Raw genomic sequence first — 21089 nt, 5'->3', positions numbered from 1 at the left:
AAAATTGCTATTTAAAATTTCTGACAGTAATGGTTGTTTTTCTCTAGAAGTATTCAATGACCTGTGACATACAAAACCCTTTTAGAAATAGTGCAATGAAATGGAGTCTTTAATAATATAAAATAGAATCAGAAACTCTCCCCCCAACCTTTTTTTTTTTTTTTTAAATCTGTGAAAAAATTTAACTTACCAAGCAGACCTGTCCCCAGTAGAGGGTTAAGTAGCTGTGGCACCACAGAGTTATTGTTGAGTTTAGCTGGACCAGATGTATTCCCAGCATTATTAGATATGTTCAGCAATGTTTCTGCCATTGACACCACTGCTGTCCCACCAAGTGTTGAGACAGACAGTGCTGTCACTGCTGATGATGTAGTGGTTGTGGTAGTGGTTGCCTGGGAGGAGGTTGCTATGGATATCTCTGGATGATTAGCAGTGTTGCCCGATGCGGAGTTCAGGACACCTCCCAACAGCTGGGGATTTAAGGCCATTAATCCCGAGGCCCCAGTGACAGCTGGGAGGAGCAAGGGGTTAGAAGTAGTGTCAGTGCCTGTAAAGCTTGGTATAGGGTTCCCCAGGGGGTTGGTTAAAAGGGTCTCTGCTCTGTTGCTGTCTGACTGATTGCTTGGCAAATGGTCTGGTGGGGCTGTCATCTGTGTTACTGAGGGTAAAGGGTTATTTTGCTGTTGTAACAAATCTGAGATGGTCAAATTGAAAGATGGTAGGGGAAGCATGGCAGCTGCTTGGGCTTGATTCTGAAGTAGGGCTGCTAGAAGCTGAAAATGAGCAGGTTGTAATACCTGCCCATCCATGTCACTGGAGAGAAAAGCTAGCGCAGCATTTACACTTGGGTTGAGTAAACCTAAAGGGTTGAGTATGACCTCAGACTTGCCTTCTCCTGCTGAAGGCTGTAGTATATTTAATAGATTCTGGTTTAAGAGATGTTGTTGATTCACTGGCAAAGAGATAGGTAGAGAATTGAGAAGGTTTGGATTCAAAGAATGCGGAAGATTGTTGTTTGAAGCGCAGTTCTGTGGAAAGTGAAGTGTGTGTTCGTGGCCAACAAAAGGGAAATCACTCCCAATGGGCAGCTGGCTCGGAAGTGGGTTTCCAGCTGCAGTAGTGACTATAACACCATCTTGAAGAACGGATGTTGTCTTTGTGATGGCAGGTTGGCTGGTTCCAGCTATGGCTATGGAAGATGATGGTCCTGAACCCCCTGCAACACAAAACAATACATATATTAATAATGTTTATTGAAGGACAAATACTATCATCATTGCAACAATAACTAGACTCATCCAAATTTAGCCATATTCAACACTCAGATGAAGAAAATTCAAACAGCATGATTTTAACATTTTTTAATAAGAAAGACAATTTGCAATGAATTATTTCAGATACTACACAGAAATGCCATTGCCACATCACAACTGGAATCCTGCTTAAATGAAAAACTTATGTTTCTTTTCAAACTCCTTCAGCAGAGAATTGTGTAAGAGGATTTCATTATTTTATTTAATATATTTTGGATTAGTCTAGGACTGAAAACTACCCATTTGTTACTATGTTCAGTCTTGAACCCACACTATATCCACTACTAAAATGATCAGCGACGGCCTTAAAACCTAATGGTAAAGAGTATGGTCCCAAGATTAGATCCATGAATCTTGGCTCCTAGTTTCCTGATTCTATTCCCAACTCTGATACTGTATTGCTTTTTCCATCTGTAAAATGATCAGAACATTTCCCATTTCACAGTATGTTTTGTGAATTATTGTTTGTAAAGCATCATTTCTGTCACCTTTGGAGGAAAGCATAATTATTAATTATTATTATTATTATTATTGTGAAATTTAACTGTCAAGTTCCAGAAAACGTTAAAGCCAAATACAAGTTGCCACGGAAAACAACAGAAGTTTTCTTGAAGGAAAAGGTAAAGTCATTTGGGTGGCCTGGATGAATCCTTTGCTTAGAGTGGCAGAGAAGTCCAAAGCTTCCCTGCTGAGTGGATTTACAATAAAGGCTGTTATTTATTCAAGACTGGTTATTCTTTTTCTGTTTCTGCATATCTGTCTATCAGCCTTAAACAATGTTGAACTCCACAAATAAATGATCTGTTTTCCCCTACCTGAAGGAGATTTCCTATTTGAATTGACAGTAGTTGTAGGCAAAAGATGTGTCAGAGGAGCAGGAGAAATAAAACAGAATGTAACCACCTTCGAACCATACTTTTCAACCTTATATGGTGACCAAAGAGATGCCCTTGGTCTCGGAAAACATAAACAGTAAAAATGCAGATTAATTTGATAAAATAAATCATTTTTTCTGCTATCTTCTATTGAAAAGCTGCAGCAAATTCCACTGTGTAGCCCGCTGATCAGATAAAAATCAGAGAGCATCAATTATAATTTAGCAAAACTCCAGAAACAAATACTATTGGAAACTGGGAGTTCAACTACCTTCAGAGAATTGTTAAAGACAGAATCCAATTTTTTATCTGACACCTCACAATACCATCATTCAAGAAGTGTAAAGTATTGACAGTTAAACATTACATATAGTTATATATATTACATGAGATGTCAACTGTTGACCTCCTTGGGCCAAGGATCATGCCTTCTTTTCTGGAAAGCAACTACAATATTATGGGACAATAAAGAAACAAACATAAATAAATAAATAAATAAAATATTGCAGCTGAAGTTGACAGAAATCAAGTTGGTAATCATAAGAACAGGATTTCACAAGCTCCCAGGGCTAGCATGTTAGCAGACTTGCATAAACGCTTTCATGATTAGTAAATTTCTCCAGGCAGCAGTCTGGAACCCATGACAAAAACGTAAAACAAAACACAAACTGTCCCTCTCCACATGGCTGAGTACACAGGAAGAAATATGTGGTCTGGAAATATATATCCAAAGTGGTAGGCAGCTTCCCCCAAAAAGCTAATTAAAAAGTGAAAATAAAACTAGTTCATAAGGAACCTTTCAAACACTGAGATGATGAGGATGTTGAGTGGCAACAGGATGACATGTAAGAGAATGAGAATTACAAGTTTGTTTTCTGTCAAGATAACTCTCCTATTGTACCTGTTTCTGCAGACTAAAAGTCTCCGAGAAAGTCTCTAAAACAAAATGTCAGAGAAAAAAAATATCTCTCTCTCACACACACACCCACACACCCACACACACACACTTGCATGGAACATGACCACATCAACATAATGGAATGGTATGTTAGAGGTTTGGGTTTTTTTTCTTTTTAATGAGAGTTTGGGATGGTCGCATTGGCTCCAAAAGGCAACAACATGCATGAAATGTGTAATTCATCCCAAATGAGTGGGGTGAATAATTTAGAAATAATTTTAGCATGTTTTATTGATACTATTTTTCATTTCTCATACCTATAAGCCAGACATCCTTAGTACCAAGAGTTTGATTGTACACGTCCCAGAGAACAGAAACTAGAAATAACTACCATATTTTAGAAACCTCTGAAAACATTCTTAAGTAACTTTTTCAAACATATTGTAGCATATTTTAAGGACTTTCCAGGGCTAGAAGCAAGTTACTTGCATTTCACTGGAAAGCAGGGAAATTTCCTTTTCTAATAGTATAAAACTCCCATTTCTAGCTCTGATATGTCAGGTAAATATTGGTATCTATTAGTAGTGCAGGACTGAATGGTGAAAGAGAAAAAACGATTACCCACTTTTTGAAACGGTTGTTCTTCGAGATGTGTTGCTCATGTCCATTCCATTGTAGGTGTGCATGCGCCCATGTGTGTGGTCGCTGCAGACTTTTGCCCTAGCGCAGGGGACCTCAAACTTCATTGCACCGCAACCCCCTTCTGACAACAAAAATTCCTACATGACCCCACAAGGGGGGACCGAAGCCTGAGCCCGCCCCAGGCGGGGCGGGGACAAAGCCAAAGCCCAAGAGCTTCAGCCCCAGGTGGGGGTCCTGTAACCGGAGCCCTGTCATCCAAGGCTGAAGCCTTTGGGCTTTGGCCCTGGGTGGTGGAGCTCAAATTTTGGCCTGGGTGGTGGGGCTCAAACTTTGGCCCCGGACCGCAGAAAGTCTAATGCCAGCCCTGGCGACCCCATTAAAATGGGGTCACAACCTACTTTGGGATCCTGACCCACTGTTTGAGAACTGCTGCCTTAGCGGTATCCGTAGGGCTGGCTGTGGCACCCTCTGAAGTACCGCGCTCATGCGGCAGTATATCAGGTGCCACCAGCCCTGAGTCCTCTCAGTTTCTTCTTGCCGACAACTCCGACAGAGGGGCAGGAGGGCGGGTAATGGAATGGACATGAGCAACACATCTCGAAGAACAACAGTTACAAAAGGTGGGTAATCGTTTTTTCTTCTTCAAGTGCTTGCTCATGTCGATTCCATTGTAGGTGACTCACAAGCAGAATACCTGGAGGTGGGCTCGGAGTTCATGGTCTTGTAGACTGGAGTACTGCTCTGCTGAAACCAGCATCATCTTGAGCTTGGTAGGTCAGTGCACAGTGCAAAGCAAACATGTGGACGGACGACCAGGTTGCGGCACGGCAAATTTCTTGGATTGTCACCTGAGCAAGGAAGGCCGGTGATGACGCCTGCGCCCTAGTCGAGTGAGCCGTCACGATCGCTAGTAGGGGCACCTTCGCCAGCTCATAGCAGTAGCGGATGCAGGCCATGATCCAGGACCAGATTCTCTGGGTAGACACTGGGCAACCATTCGTCCTGACCACGACAGCAACAAACAATTGCTTAGACTTACAGAATGGCTTTGTTCTATGTAGAAGGCCAGTGCCTGTCTGGGTATGCAGCCTGCCTTCCTCATCAGTCGTATGAGGCTTTGGACAAAGGCCTGTTGATGTCTTGACCAGTATGGAACTGGGAGATGACTTTGGGCAGAAATGCCGGGTGCAGATGCAGCTGGACCTTGTCCTTATAGAAGATTGTATAAGGTGGTTCCGACATGAGCACCCTGATCTCGGTCACCCTATGGGCCAAAGTTATGGCAACCAAAAAGGAGACTTTGCAGGAGAGAAGCAGGAGGGAGCAGGAAGCAAAGGGCTTGAAGGTGGGCCCCATGAGCCTTGACAACACAAGATTCAGGTCCCAAGATGGTACCAGGTCCCGGACATGCAGGTAAAGGCACTCCAGACCTTTCAGGAACTGCGCCGTCATGGGATGGGCAAAGTCCGACCTGCTTTGAAACAGAGGGCAGAAGGCTGAAATGGCCGCAAGGTGTACCTTGACTGAAGATAGCGACAGCCCCTGGAGCTTAAGTTGCAGCAAATAGTCCAGGATGTCCTGCAGTGGGACCTCTTCCTCATGAATGCGGAGATCCGAGGCCCAACACGAGTATCGCTTCCACTTTGCAACGTAGGTAGCCCTGGTGGAGGGTTTCCTGCTGGACACCAGCGGAACACCAGCATTCTTCCCCACTTAGCCACCCAGTAGCCAGACGGTCAAGTGCAGCGCCGCCAGGTTTGGATGCAGTAGAGCGCTGTGGTTCTGGGACAGCAGATCTGGCCGAAGAGGCAGCTGCAGCGGGGTGGGTGCCAAAAGACTCAGCAGCATGCCAAACCAGTGTTGATGAGGCCACGCTGGGGCTTTGAGGATGACCGTCGCTTTGTCTTGCTTTACCGTTAGCAGGACCTTGTGGATTAATGGTATCGGCAGGAAGGCGTACATTAGTGCTCCCGACCACAGCATCAGGAAGGCATCCAACAGGTAGCCCTTGTCTCCGCCCAGCAGAGAACAGAACACGTGGCACTTTCTGTTCTGTCTGGATGCGAACAGGTTCACCCAGGGAGTTCCCCACCTGTGGAAATCTAGGCTGACCACCTCCGGATGGAGCGACCATTTCTGGAGAGACGAGAAGGTCCTGCTGAGGTGATCTGTCCGGACATTCTTGGTTCCAGGCAGGTGGGTGGCTACCAAATGAATGGCATGACACACAAAAGTCCCAGAGGCGCCACCCTGCCTGTTGATGTAATTCATCGCAGCAGTATTGTCTGTCAGGACCTGCACCACCTTGCCTTCCAGGTGGGGTAGGAAAGCCTGGCAGGCCAGGTGAATTGCTCTGTGCTCCCTGACATTGATATGAAGGCCTAGCTCGTGTTGTAGCCAGAGGCCCTGGGGGTTGAGCTCGCCCAGATTGGCTCCCCAGCACAGATCCGACACATCGGAGACCAGGGTGAACGACGGAGATGGGGTTGCAAAGGGGACTCCTTGCAGCACCAAGTTGGAATCCCACCACCAGTCCAGAGACAAGAGGACGCGGCTCAGCACCATGACCACTCGGTCCGGGGGTGCCTGCTGGAAATATAGACTGAGGCCAGCCACGCTTGCAGAGGCCTCAGATGAAGCCGGGCGTGGCTGACCACGTATGTGCATGTGGACATGTGGCCTATCAGTCACAGGCATGTTTGGGCTGTGGTGAGTGGTTGGCTCTTTATGAGGGAGATCAAGTCTGTCATAGCCTGAAAATGCACTTCTGGCAGGAAGGCCATGGCCCGCGTAGAGTCAAGAACTGCTCCGATTAACTCTATGCGTCAGACTGGCATTAACATGGATATTTCTGTATTTATTAACAGGCCCAGGTCACTGCAGGTGGAGCACAACTAATCAAGGCTCCTGTGCACCTGCTCCAGAGACCTGCCCTTCATGAGCCAGTTGTCAAGATACGGGAAGATCTGGACCCCTCGACGCCTCAGGAAAGTCACCATCGGTGCCATGCATTTTGTGAACACCCCGGGCCAAGTACAGGCCAAAGGGTAGCGCTGGAGTGAACTGGAAGTGGCACCCAGCCACTATGAAATGCAGGAAATGCCTGTGTCTTGGGAATATGGAGACATGAAAGTAAGAATCCTTTAAGACAAGAGCGGCTTACACCCCCCCCCATCCCCCAGCGTTCCCCCCGAATCCAGGGAAGGGATGATGAAGGCCAGGGAGACCATGTGGAACTTCCAACTTCTTGAGAGACTTGTTGAGGCCCCGCAGGTCCAAAATGGGCCTGAGGCCCTCTTTTACCTTCGGGATTAGGAAGTAGCGGAAGTAGAATCCTCTTCCTTCCATGTCTCGAGGAACCTCCTCCACAGCTCCCAAGCTTAGGAGCTTCTCGACCTCCTGAACGAGGACTTGCTCGTGAGAAGGGTCCTTGAAGAAGGATGGGGAAGTGGGGGGATGGGAGGGAGGGGTGGCCAGGAATTGCAGGGTGTAGCCCCGAGCCACTATGTCCAGGACCCAGCAGTCTGACATAACCCACAACCAGGCAGAGCGGTAGGGGAAAAGGCTGTTGAGGAAAAAACTGAAAGGATCTGGGCAGTTGACTGGTGTGTCATTCCCGAGCGCACCCTCAAAATGAGCACTTCTGGCCCCCCGGTGCTTCTTTGGGCCAGGATGCGCAGGAGACCGGGACTACGAAGGGTGGCGGCGGCTGAACCCAATGTCCCGTTTCCTTAGAGGCCCTTGTCGAGGCTGCCATTGTCGAGGTGGCGGAGGAGGCCGGAATGGCTGTCTTGACACCTGAGGAGTGTGCATCCCCAGAGAGCAGAAGGTTGCCTGTGTGTCTTTCAGGCCGTGTGGATGCGCATCTGTTTGACCAGAGAACACCGTCAGATGGGAGGTCCTGAATAGAGGCCTGCATGTCCTGGGACAGGCCAGCGGTCTGGAGCCAGGAACTGCACCGCATGACCACCGCCAAGGCGACCACCCGGGCAGCTGAATCAGGCATGTCCCAGGCCATTTGGAGGGAGCACTCCTGGGCCGTCTCTTTGAACTTGAGGAGAGAGTCCCACAACTTATAGCGACCCAAGAGGGCCTGGTGGTTTACCACCAGGAACTGGAGCTGGCCGTAAATAAATTTTGTGACCAAACAAATCCAGCCTCTTGGCCTCCTTATTTTTATGGGTGGAACTGGTGGGCTCCCATTTGTCCCTCTCATTGGCCACCGAGATGACCAATGATCCTGGTGGTGGGTGGATGTACAAGTACTCGAACCCTTTTGCAGGGACGAAGTACTTCTTTTCCGTCCTCTTAAGGTGGGCGGGATGGAGGACGGGGTTTGTCAGACGGTTTTGGCAACATTCAGGACCCCCTTGTGTACCGGGAGCACGACATGGGCTGGGGCGGACGCTGAGAGCACATAAAACAATGTATTTGACTACTCCGCCATCTCCTCCGCCTTGAGGCCCAGGTTGGAAGCTACCTAAAATCGTCCAGCGGACTAGCTCTCGAGGGGCCTGCCACCACCTCATCTGGAGAGGAGGAGGATGATTGGATGACCAGGGGAGGTCCGGCGGTGTCCTCACCTGTCAGAGAGGGCCTTGGGGTGGATACCGGCTCCTCACCCGCAGTGGCTGCTGGAGCATCCTGCACCAAACCCGGTGCTATCAGTGCCATGGATGCCAACTTTGGCATGCCTGGCGACCGAGGGCTGGTGGAAGTGGGGCAATGGCATGATGGGAACGTCCTAGGCATTCCAATAAGGCCATTGGGTCGGTCACTGGCCCAGCTGCCAGATCAGCACCAATGCCACGGACACGCCCTCCGGAGCCCAATCACGATGCTGTCCGGACGAGGGGCTGAACTGTGCCTTCGAGCTGAAGAGGTCATCACCCTCCGGTGAACAAGGTGAGGCTGTGGAGGCTTGGGTCTGGCAGCTCACTGTTGCTGCCGGTGACCGGTGCCAGGAACGGCCCGACCGGCGTTGGGAGTAGGGTGAGCAGCGCCATGTCAGGGAGTGACCTCGAGGTCTCAGCAACGGTGACCAACAATGCGACGAAGACCGGTGCCAGGGAGATCGTCAACACCTGGCCCGAAGACAGGGATCGGGAGGGCGGTGACGATGACTCGTAGCAGCGAGCCAGAGACCTGGGCCGACGTGGAGACCAAGAATGTGGCAACCTAGGGCTCTGTCTTGGCTCCGGAGACCAGTGGCGCTTGCTTGTTTTGTGTGAGGCCTTGCTGGTGGGCTTGCCCTCGTGGGGAGTCTTAGCCAGTTCCATTGCCGCATGTGGTGCTGGCTGCGGCAGAGGCGCTCTTAGCTCACCAGGTGCCGGGGGCTCAGAGGGCATTGACTGCGCTGTCGGCTTGGGCCCTTTATCACTCCCTGGAGTCAGTGGCAGGTCCTTTTGGGAGGAGGAACTCCCCAGGGCTGAGCCCTTTTGCGGGGCCAGAGTGGGCATAAGGCCCGAGCAGGGTCCTTTGCCCAGTGCTCCTTGGTCAGGCTTGCTCAGTGGCATCTTCTTCTTTGGCACCGGCGAAGGGGATGCGCTATGCACCGAAGTGGACGTGCTGGGTGCCGGTTCAGGCCGTGATGACTCTGAAGCTGGGCGTAGGGCAGCCTGCATCAGGCGGGTCCTGAGGTGTATGTCACACTCTCTTTGTGTCCGAGGATGAAAGTTCTGGCAGATGCAACAGCGCTCCTTTATGTGGAATTCCTCGAGGCACTGTAGACAACTCTCATGTGAGTCACAAACAGGCATGGGCCTGTTACACAAAGAGCAGGGCTTGGAACCTGGAGAACGGGGCATGCCCCGCCTGGGGCAAAGTCCCTGCCGGGACACTATCTAACTAAATGCTTAACAGGTACTTAACTAACTAACAAATGATTAAACTATTTACAGCTAGAAGCACAAGGCTAAGATAGAAGAGAAACCGCTGACTGCCTGCAAAACAAGGGACAGAGGAGCTCCAACTGACCACCCCGGGCAGTAAGAAGGAACTCAGAGGGTACCGGGCCGACGGCACCTGCTATACTGCTGCATGAGCGCGGCACTCCAGAGAGTGCCACAGCTGATCCTATGGATACCGCTAAGACAAAAGTCTCTCACGACTGCACATACGGGCACGCACACACCTACAATGGAATCAACATGAGCAAGCACTCAAAGAAGATATTCCATATTTGGAAAAAAGGAAAAAGTTCTATTTTTTTAAAATGTCAAGTATTTAATGCTGCTCAGAGGGTGTGAATATTAGAAGGAGTCCTCAAGGCCAGGCTGAGAAATACTACGAGAAAGACATTCTCACATGGTTTTCTTTTAACAGCAGAACCTATCAACATAACATAAGAATGGCCATACTAGGTCAGACCAAAGGTCCATCTAGCTCAGTATCCTGTCTTCTGACAGTGGCAGATGCCAGGTGCCTCAGAGGGAATGAACAGACCAGGTAATTATCAAGTGATCCATCCAGTCGTCCATTCCCAGCTTCTAGCAAACGGAGGCTAGGGATACCATCCCTGCCCATCCTGGCTAATAGCCATTGATGGACCTATCCTTCATGAATTTATCTAGTTCTTTTTTGAACCCTGTTATAGTCTTGGCCTTCACAACATCTTCTGACAGAGTTCTACAGGTTGACTGTGCATTGTGTGAAGAAATACTTCCTTTTATTTGTTTTAAACTTGCTGCCTATTAATTTCATTTGGTGACTCCTAGTTCTTCTGTTATGAGAAGGAGTAAATAACACTTCCTTATTTACTTTCTCAACACCAGTCATGATTTTATAGACCGTTATCATATCCCCCATTAGTCGTCTCTTTTCCAAGCTGAAAAGTCCCAATCTTATTAATCTCTTCTCATACAGAAGCTGTTCCATACCCCTAATCATTTTTGTTGCCTTTTCTGAAACTTTTCCAATTCCAATACATCTTGTTTGAGATGGGGCAACCACATCTGCACGAGGTATTCAAAATGTGGGCATACTATGGATTTATATAGAGGCAATATGATATTTTTTGTCTTATTATCTATCCCTTTCTTAATGATTCCCAACATTCTGTTAGCTTTTTTGACTGCTGCTGCACATGGAGTGGATATTTTCAGAGAACTATCCACAATGATAGTTCTTGAGTGGTAACAGCTAATTTAGACCCCATCATTGTATATGTATAGTTGGGGTTATGTTTTCCAATGTGCATTACTGTGCATTTATCAACACTGAACTTCATCTGCCATTTTGTTGCCCGGTCACTCAGTTTTGTGAGATCACTTTGTAGTAGGGCTGTCAAGCAATTAAAAAAATTAATCGCGATTAACTGCACGATTAAAAAAATTATAATCACACGATTAAAAAAAATAATCGCGATTAATCACATGATTAATCGCACTGTTAAACAATAATAGAATACCATTTATTTAAATATTTTTGGATGTTTTCTACATTTCAAAAATATTAATTTCAGTTACAACACAGAATACAAAGTATACAGTGCTCACTTTATATTTATCTTTTATTACAAATATTTGCACTGTAAAAAAACAAAAGAAATAGTATTTTCAATTCACCTAATATAAGTACTGTAGTGCAATCTCTTTATCGTGAAAGTTGAACTTACAAATGTAGAATTATGTACAAAAAAATAACTGCATTCAAAAATAAAACAACGTAAAACTTTAATGCCTACAAGTCCACTCAGTCCTACTTCAGCCAATCGCTTAGACAAACAAGTTTGGTTACATTTGCAGGAGATAATGCTGCCCGTTTCTTGTTTACAATGTCACCTGAAAGTGAGAACAGGTGTTCGAATGGCACTGTTGTAACCGGCGTCGCAAGGTATTTACTTGCCAGATGCGCTAAAGATTCATATGTCCCTTCATGCTTCAAACACCATTCCAGAGGATATGCATCCATGCTGATGACGGGTTCTCCTCAATAATGGTCCAAAGCAGAGAGGACTGATGCATGTTTATTTTAATCATCTGAGTCAGATGCAACCAGCAGAAAGTTGATTTTCTTTTTTGGTGGTTCGGGTTCTGTAGTTTCCGTGTCTGAGTGTTGTTCTTTTAAGACTTCTGAAAGCATGCGCCACACCTCATCCCTCTCAGATTTTAGACGGCACTTCAGATTCTTAAAACTTGGGTTGAGTGCTGTAGCTATTTTTAGAAAGGTCACATTGGTACCTTCTTTGCATTTTGTCAAATCTGCAGTGAAAGTGTTCTTAAAAAGAACATGTGCTGGGTTATCAACCGAGACTGCTATGAAATATATGTCAGAATGCGGGTAAAACAGAGGAGGGGACATACAATTCTCCCCCAAGGAGTTCAGTCAGAAATTTAATTAATGCACTATTTTTTTAATGAATATCATCAGCATGGAAGCATGTCCTCCGGAATGGTGGCTGAAGCATGAAGGGGCATATGAATGTTTAGCATATCTGGCATGCAAAAATACCTTGCAACGCCGGCTACAGAAGTGCCATGCGAATGCCTGTTCTCACTGTCAGGTGACATTGTAAATAAGAAGCAGGCAGCAGTATCTCCCGTAAATGTAAATGTTTGTCTTAGCGACTGGCTGACCAAGAAGTAGGACTGAGTGGATTTGTAGGCTCTAAAGTTTTACATTGCTTTGCTTTTGAGAGCAGTTATGTAAGAAAAAAAAATCTACATTTGTAAGTTACACTTTCAAGATAGAGATTGCACTACAGTACTTGTATGAGGTGAATTGAAAAATAGTATTTATCATTTTTACAGTGCAAATATTTGTAATAAAAAATAATATAAAGTAAGCAGTGTACACTTTGTATTCTGTGTTGTAACTGAAATCAATATATTTGAAAATGTAGAAAAACATCCAAAAATATTTAATTAATTTCAATTGGTATTCTATTGTTTAACAGTGCGATTAATCGCAATTTTTAAAATTGCAGTTAATTTTTTTAGTTAATTGCGTGTGTTAACTGCAATTAATCGACAGCCGTACTTTGTAGCTCTTTGCAGTCTGCTTTGGACTTAACTATCTTGAGTAGCTTTGTATCATCTGCAAATTTTGCCACCTCACTGTTTACCCCTTTTTTTCAGATCATTTATGAATATGTTGAATAGGACTGGGCCCAGTACAGACCCCTGGGGGACAGTACTATTTACCTCTCTCCATTCCGAGAACAATTTATTCCTATCCTTTGTATCCTATCTTTTAACCAGTTACCGATCCATGAGAGGACCTTTCCTCTTATCCCATGACAGCTTACTTTGCTTAAGAGCCTTTGATGAGGGACCTTGTCAAAGGCTTTCTGAAAATCTAAGTACACTTTATCCACTGGATCATACTGGTCCACATGCTTGTTGACCCCCTCGTATTTATCATACGAGTGCCAAATGAAACAAAAAGCTGTGTGGACTCCTATCCACTCCATATAAAAACAAAGGGACCTTCTAAAATCAGGCTTGTGGAGAAGAAACTCACCTGGATGGGAATACAGTACAGGTATGTTAAAAAGGTTGGCAAGATAATTAGCTCATTGAAATAAAACTCGTTAGTATGCTTGGAAGGATTATCAGTTGAACAGCTGTACCTAGCCCCAACTCCTCTTTGTACAATTTGGTATAAGGTGGATCAGTCTAGATCCCTGCATGGAACTATTTTTTTAATCCCGCTCCCGTCCTGCCTCCTGTATTGTTTCTTGCATTTTTATCTTGCTCCCACCTGCAAAAACCATAGATCCCACAAATCCCACAAGAGACAGATTCCTCCATGCTACAAAAACAAACAAACAAAAAACAACCCCACCACACCATGGTCGGTTATTTATATATATATAAAAACGGAATTCAGGCATAATTTTTACCACTAAAAGAATAAAACAAATCTTGCTTAAACTATGTAAAAAAAAAAAAAAAAACTTTAGCCCGTTATAATAGATATCAAATCTCTTTCTATCCCTCGCTTAAAATATAGTTAATAAAACCTTTATTAAAAAAAACTTGCTTTACATTGTTGAAATTCTATTTATGAACAAACTGACAGGAAATATAGTGTTTTCCCGCAAATTACTGCAGTCTGTTTTTTTCCTACCCACTCCAGCCCACAACAAACATTTTATCTGCTCCCACTATTATGGCAGCGGGTTGTGTGGGATCCACAGGATCCCAGTCCCGCTGCAGGCCTCTAGATCAGTCAATGGAACTCAAAGCATATTCACTCTACAAACTGACCTCACTGCCACTAAGAAAATGAACTTCCATACAAGAAATGTAAGATCACAGGTATAGAGTAGTTAAAAACAGCTTTCCCCAGTTTAGTCTGGACCTTATTAATAACCCATGACACTGAAGACTCTTTAAATAGGGGTTTCAAAGGCATCAAGCCTGGCATGAAACAAGGGACCACATGGAAACTGGTCTACCTTCATCACACTCATAATAAGCTGAAACAGCTACCAAAGTAACATTGAGGGAATTTCTCTTTTACCTTTTTGCTTTGTTTTAAATCGAATTAAAACTGATGGGTGTCTAAATTAGCTGTTACACTCAAGAAAGATCTTGGAATCATTGTGGATAGTTCTCTGAAAACGTCTGCTCAATGTGCAGTGGCAGTCAAAAAAAGCTAACAACATTAGGAACCATTAGGAAAGAGATAGCTAAAAAGACAGAAAACATCATGTCACTATATAATTCATGGTACATCCACACACCTTGAATACTGTGTGCAGTTCCGGTCACCCCATCTCAGAAAAGATATATTAGAATTGGAAAAGATACAGAGAAGGACAACAAAAATGATTAGGGTTATGGAATAGCTTCCATAAATAAGAAAGATAAAAAAGACTGGGACTATTCAGCTTGGAAAAGAAATAACTAAGTGGGGATATAGTAGAGGTCTAAAAAAATCATTAATGGTGTGGAGAGAATGTATAGGGAAGTGTTATTTACCCCTTCAGATAACACAAGAACCAGGGATCATGCAATGAAATTAATAGGCAGCAGGTTTAAAACAAACAAAAGGAAGTATTTCTTCACACAATGCACAGTCAATCTGTGGAACTCATTGCTAGAGGATGTAGTGAAGACCAAAAGTATAACTGGGTTCAGAAAAAGAATTAGGTAAGTTAATGGAGGATAGGTCTATCACTGGCTATTAACGAGATGGCCAGGGAGGCAACCCCATCCTCTGGGTGTCCCTAAACCTCTGACTGCTAAAGACCGGGACTGGATGACAGAAGATGGATCACTCGAAATTGCCCTGTTCTGTTCATTCCCTTTGAAGCATCTGGCACAGGCCACAGTCAGAAGACAGGATACTGGGCTAGATTGTCTGACCCAGTATGGACATTCTTAGGTTCTTATGTTCCCTGTCTGAGGCTTTTTTCAACTCACTAATGAAAAAGCAGTAAAACGTTACCACAGCATATAAGAATTTAGCTCAGACACCTATTATAGGTGTCTGCCTCAAAACCCTATTATAAATCAAAAGGATTATACCAAAAGACCCTAAGGAAAATGAGTTTTTCTTGCCCATAGCTTTCAGGAGAGATCCAACAGTAAGGCATCCTTCCTTCCCGATCTTTCTCCAATAGGCCAAAGGGCAAGGTTTAAATACTTCCCAGAGAGCCTTGCTCTTGGCAAGGATTACATGCCACCCAGTAAACCTGTGCTCCTACATCTGAGAAAGAGGCCAACTGGGAACTGCCTATTGAGGGCAATCTTAGCCCATTCTGGTCATGTAACATGAGTCAGTAGCATGGGCCTTTTTCTTGTTTCTTTCTTTTTTTTTTTTAAACAAAAATCTTTTCTGAGACCCATTTCTCTCCCCGGACTCAGTGACCATGTCCTCATTCCCACAGGTATTAGAGATCCAGGAGAGTTCCTCTTGCAAACCTTAAAAGGGCTTATACACACTTTCATAGTTACTGTTTCTGTTGCTAATTTAAAAATATAAATCTGCATTACATGACTGTAATATCTATATATATGAATATCCTTGCATTCCTTGCCTCCAGTTCTACTGATATAACAGTTTTTCTCAGTTCAGCTGCCTTGTTATTATTTATTTGTATTATAATAGCACTGAGGAGCCCCAGCCATAGACCAGGACTCTGCTGTGCTAGGTGCTGTAGAAACACAGGACAAATAGTTCTTTCCCTGCTTTCTCTTAAGTATAAGAGAAAATGGATGGATAGACAGAGAGACAGGGGAGTACAAGGTAACAATGAGATAGTATTGGTCAGCATGACAGGCAGTGGTTTCTGCACTCCAGCAACCTAACTGTTGTCAGTATTTTGTAGGCTTCACGGTTGAGGAGAGTTTTAAGAAGAGATCTAAAGGAGGATAATGAGTTACTTTGGTTGATGCTAATGGAGGAATTTCTTTAAAGCATGAGGGGCAACATGGGAGAAAGCACAAAGGTGCTTGTTTGAAAATTTAACAAGTGGACAGCGAAGACTGGCATCAGGGGCTGATCGCAGGTGAGAGCGGGCCTTTTGATACTAAATAAGAGATGATAGCTAGGATGGGGATAGGTTGTGAAGGGCCTTTAAAGTGAAGAGAAAGAGGTTAAGTTTGCTATGATAGCAAAAAGGGAGCCAATGGAGAGATGCAAAGAGAAGGTGATATGGTTAAAGAGATGGGCTAGGGAAATGATCTTTGCAGCAGCATTCTGAAATAGATACAAGTGGTTCAAGATTGCATTTGTCAAGAGGTAAGGATGTTGCAATAATCAAGATGCAACATGATGAGAGTCTGGACAAGAGTTTATATTTTGTGCATGGATAGGAAAGGCTGTATCTTATGTTATGCAGAAAGACTTAGTCTGGATGTGAGGACCTAGAGAGAGGTCTGAGGGCTTGTCTTCACTACAGGGAGATTGATGCTGCTGCAATCGATGCAGCAGGTGTCGATTTAGTGGGTCAAGAGAAGACCCGCTAAATCGACGGCAGAGCCCTCTCCAGTCGACCCCGGTAATCCAGCTCTCTGAGAAGAGTAAGGTAATCTCTCCCGTTGACGCAGCGCAGTGAAGACATCGCGGTAAGTCGACCTAGGCTACGTCGACTCCAGCTACGTTATTCATGTAGCTGGAGTAGCGTAACTTAGGTTGAGTTACCCCAGGAGTGAAGACAAGCCCTCAGTCAACAACTCAGGGAGATGGGGGCTGGCATTCCTGAGTCCCTTTAAAATTTGTTAGCACTTATTAGGAATGAACATTCAAGAACAGAGGCACCTATATCAATATAGGGAAATAAAACCCACCTGCAAAATTCTTCACCTACCATAAACTTTACAGTAACAAATAAGTGCTTCCAGCTCACCCTATCAAGGCCTTCCTTTTTTAAGAGTTGTGGCCACATCTAATGGCGTAGACGATTGATGTGGTGATTATTAGGTCAATTAATAACACCTTTATATTCAGAGGGGAAGGATGGTCTTGTGGTTAAGGTATTAGACTGAACCTTAGGAGCTCTGTGTTCAATTGCTGGCTCTGCCACAGTTTTGCTGTATGACTATAGGCAAGTGAAGGTGGGTGAGGTAGTAACAGAAGTTGGTCCAATAAAAGATATTACCTCACCCACCTTGTCTCTCTCATACTCTGAGATCAAACACCACTATAGGCAAGTCACTTCATCTCTGCACCTCAGTCCCAGCTGTAAAATGAGTATGAAGATAATATTGTTTTCTACTATCCTTTGTCTCTTTAAATTGTGAGCTTTTTAGGACAGGGATCATCTCTAACTCTGTATTTGGACATTGCCTAGTTCAACAGGGCCCTGAACTCAGTCAGGACCTCTAGGTGAGACTGTTGCACAAAGAGTAAATGAATAACAACATTGACCTGATGCACATGGGTTAACTCTGGAAGAATTTGTTCTATCCTTCAAGCAGGAAGTTTCCTCTGAATCTTTCAGCCCTCATTTGTTAAGGATATTGGACAGTAATATGACCTGTTAACATCCTAACCAGAGAATATGTGACAAAATGTGGAAAAAGAGTTAAAAATGTGTAACACCACCTTTCTAGATGAGTGTAAATGGTTCCTCCTGGTTAGAATCATATTATGCACATTGCTTTCTTTAATTTGTTATATAAATCTCTTGGTGCATTCACATAACCACCCCGCACGCTCCCCTTCCACCCCCCCGGATGCTAGTCTCTTCCACCTTGTTACTATTTCAAACCTCAAACTTTTTCAAAACCTAAAGCCATTTAAAATGTTCCATTAATTGTTATGTTTCAATTGCATACAAAAACTACATTAAAAGAAAGTTATTTGGGTAGCAAAACCATTTAGAAACTAGGTAATGCCCCTTTATGCATATGGACTATGATGCAGTCTTTAATTATACGATCACACACTATTTTTTCCACAAGACCCCGGCCTCATTCAGTGCAGAGGATGGACAGTGCTCTAGGAATAAGGCAGTTATATTTTCTCAGTCAATATGTAGCCCGATGCATTATTCACTGCACACCATCCAAACCACATACTGAATATGTAATAATTTTTTTTCCAAATAAATTTAATCTTCACAACTCCCCCAAGAGATAATAAATTTAGCTTCACAACTCCCTTGGCAGATAAGAAAGTATTATCATCCACAATTTACAACAAACACATGCATCATGATCAGGATTTGAACCCTGCATCTTTAGTACTGCAGCACAGAGGTCCACAACTAGAGCTGCTGGACTAACTGTATTAGCTAGCAGCAAGAGAAAGCTGTTAGCCTGTGTGAACCAGCCACTATAGGAGGATGCACCACATAGTGATACAGTGGGTTATCTATGCCCTGTTTTACAGACACCATAGCCAAGGACAAAGATATGGTAGTTTATTTCTGAGAGGCAGTGGGGCTTAGTGACTGTAATTTGGGGCTGCCGCATTAGAGAGCTGGGATCTATCTTCAACTTGTGTAAACTCGCAATGGGGTAGGAAGCACTGATTAATAGTGAGAGATGTGATGTGAAGGGTATGGAAATATTAACGTCAGTCATCAGAAAAAGTGAATCTAGAACTCTAGTGTCCATGGCAAGTGGTGGTGAGTTCCTGCTCCAAATGGTATCCTAGAAAAGGGGGCATGTGCTGGAGCCTTCCAGGATGTGGCTTAGCTAGCAGAGCTCACTTTTCCCCTTTCTCATCCCTCCGCTCTTTCAGCCACAGTTGGGCAGTTTCTGCTTGAGGGTGGCTGTAGTGGCCCAGTCTTAGATTATACAGAGATTTTGTTATTCTGCAAAATTATGCTGAGCACCACAAATCAGAGATGGGAAATGACAATTTTCAACACCTTATAACAGCCAAATTTAAACAAGATTTCAAGGGATGAACAGAAAAGGCCTGGCCCCAGCCTCAAGGAAATTCCATGACCTAATTTCAAAGGCTTGCTCCAAGCAATGGAGGAGTTAGGAACTTTTGTAATGGAAAGTGATAGATAATCTATATGTAGGGGATTTTGCCAGCTCCCTCTATACTTCAGTTGCTTTTGAACAGTGTTTGCAATCAAAATATTACAGCACTGAGAACCAGAAAAATGAAATTGACTTAATTAATTTTCATTGCTCAAGCTGAGAGAAATGCAAAAAGGAAACAGCATGAATATTAAATTGGATTTTTTTAGATTTATTTCACTTTTAGAGCCAATTTTTTTCATCCTTATGCTTAAGAGTACCTTGAAATAAAAGGTGCTATTTGTGGAATAAGAAAACATGAGTTAGGGTGGAAAAAGCTGACCCCCTGTGATCTAAAGTATTATTAAAAGCACAGGCAAATAGCCAGCTATCTAGTTCTTGTTGATTCTTCCAACTGTTTACCACAGTAACTAGTTTCTGATTAGTAAACATTAGGACTACTCATCACTCAAACTGGCATATAAAACCAAGTTCGGAGTAACTGTTTCACAGTGAATTAGCAACTAAAATATGTAAAAAACAAACCAAAAATCCCCCACAAAACTAAACTCAAATAAAGCAGAGTATCCAAAATCCACAGCACACTTCTTTGGCTAAATCTCTCTTGTACATTGGTATAGACTGTATATGTCTGACACTTCCTAACTTCTTATACAATACTATCATCCTGCTGTGACTGACAAAAAACTATAGTGGCATGGTATGGTAGTGGGTGATCCTAAAAATAACACAGAAGTGCAGATGGACTACTAACTTTTAGTACCAGCTTACTAGTTATAGAACATGTTTAGAAAGTTCAGGTCTGTATAATTCCAAGGCCTGTCTGCTAAATAATTTAGAGGAAATGGAATTACTTCAAAATCAAAAGATAATTATCATACCCCAGCGAAACAACGTGTTATGGAGGATTGGAATTGGTCAATCATTAGACAAAGGACTTAATGCCATCAGTGCTCAATACATACAGGGAATGTTACTGAAAGGGAGGGATGGAAGTGTTTTCAGTTTGCTGATATTCGGCTCTCTATCTCCATTTTATCCAACACAGAAGATGCGGCTGAGATTCTTTTGCAGTATTGGGTAGTGACTGGGCATGGATTTGAATGAATTGGCAGAGGCTCAATCCAAAGAAGACTCAGATGGTGTTGGTAGGTTGGGAGAAGCAGCCACAGAATGTGAAAATGATTATGTTGGCTTCTGTTACTGAGGGTGCCGCTTGTCAGTTAACGGCAATTTTGGGATCTTGTTACCCATCCATGATGGTATTTTTTCCAATCTGTGTCTGGTCAGGAGGTTACAACCTGCACTCTTGGATATGGACCTTGCTACCTTTATGCAAGTTTTCATTGATTAGGCTACTTAAATGTGTTCTACATGGGGCTTCCTCTTAAATCAACCCAGCAACTGAAGCTGGTGTAGAAGGCAGTGGTCTGCTTATTAAGCATATCTTGCCATGACCATGAGCAGTGCTCCAGAGTCTGCTTTGGCTGCTTGTGGATTTCTGGGTAAACTTGAAAGGTGTTGCTTAGGACATATAAAACTCTAATTATATTGAGACCTGATCACTTGAGAACTCTCTCTGTCTCCTGTGCCATACTACCACAGCCCCATAAATTAGAAACTCACTCCCCTTGGTCTTAAATAGCCCAAATCTGTTGACCTTTTGGATATGCTACAAAACTGATCTATTTGGGCATATGTCTGGGGACAGCTGAGGTTTTTATCAGCCTGGACAGGTATATAGATTTTATCTACTGGGAGGATTAGAGTTTTGTAGGAGTTAATGGGGCAGGGGGCACTCCAGGTTTTGTGAACATGATGCTTTGGTGTAAAGAAAAGCTGATTTTATTCTACTGCTGTTTTTGTCTTAGTCTGATTGTGTTTTTATCTGGTAATCAGTCTGAGACAGGCATACATTTTATGCCTATATGATTAAATGAAAATATACATTTAGAAACAATTCATAACA

At 43.9% G+C, this 21089-nt stretch overlaps 1 protein-coding gene across 2 annotated transcripts in view; it reads right to left on the bottom strand.

The window, feature by feature from the left end:
* The window catches only part of MBD5 (methyl-CpG binding domain protein 5), a 78121-nt gene that overhangs the window by 41987 nt on the left and 15045 nt on the right, over positions 1 to 21089 (bottom strand). Inside the window, exon 5 of one of the 2 annotated variants that reach the window (XM_065413627.1) lies at positions 191 to 1216. In XM_065413627.1, coding sequence (XP_065269699.1) covers positions 191 to 1216 — 1026 coding nt within the window. The remainder of the gene's footprint in view (positions 1 to 190; positions 1217 to 21089) is intronic. The other variant, XM_065413629.1, reaches the window with a different exon arrangement.

The sequence above is a fragment of the Emys orbicularis genome, chromosome 11 (genome assembly GCF_028017835.1).
Source record: "Emys orbicularis isolate rEmyOrb1 chromosome 11, rEmyOrb1.hap1, whole genome shotgun sequence".
NCBI classification, from domain to species: domain Eukaryota; kingdom Metazoa; phylum Chordata; order Testudines; family Emydidae; genus Emys; species Emys orbicularis.
Note: the sequence above shows the minus strand (reverse complement) of the source record. Positions and strands in the feature narration are given on the sequence as shown.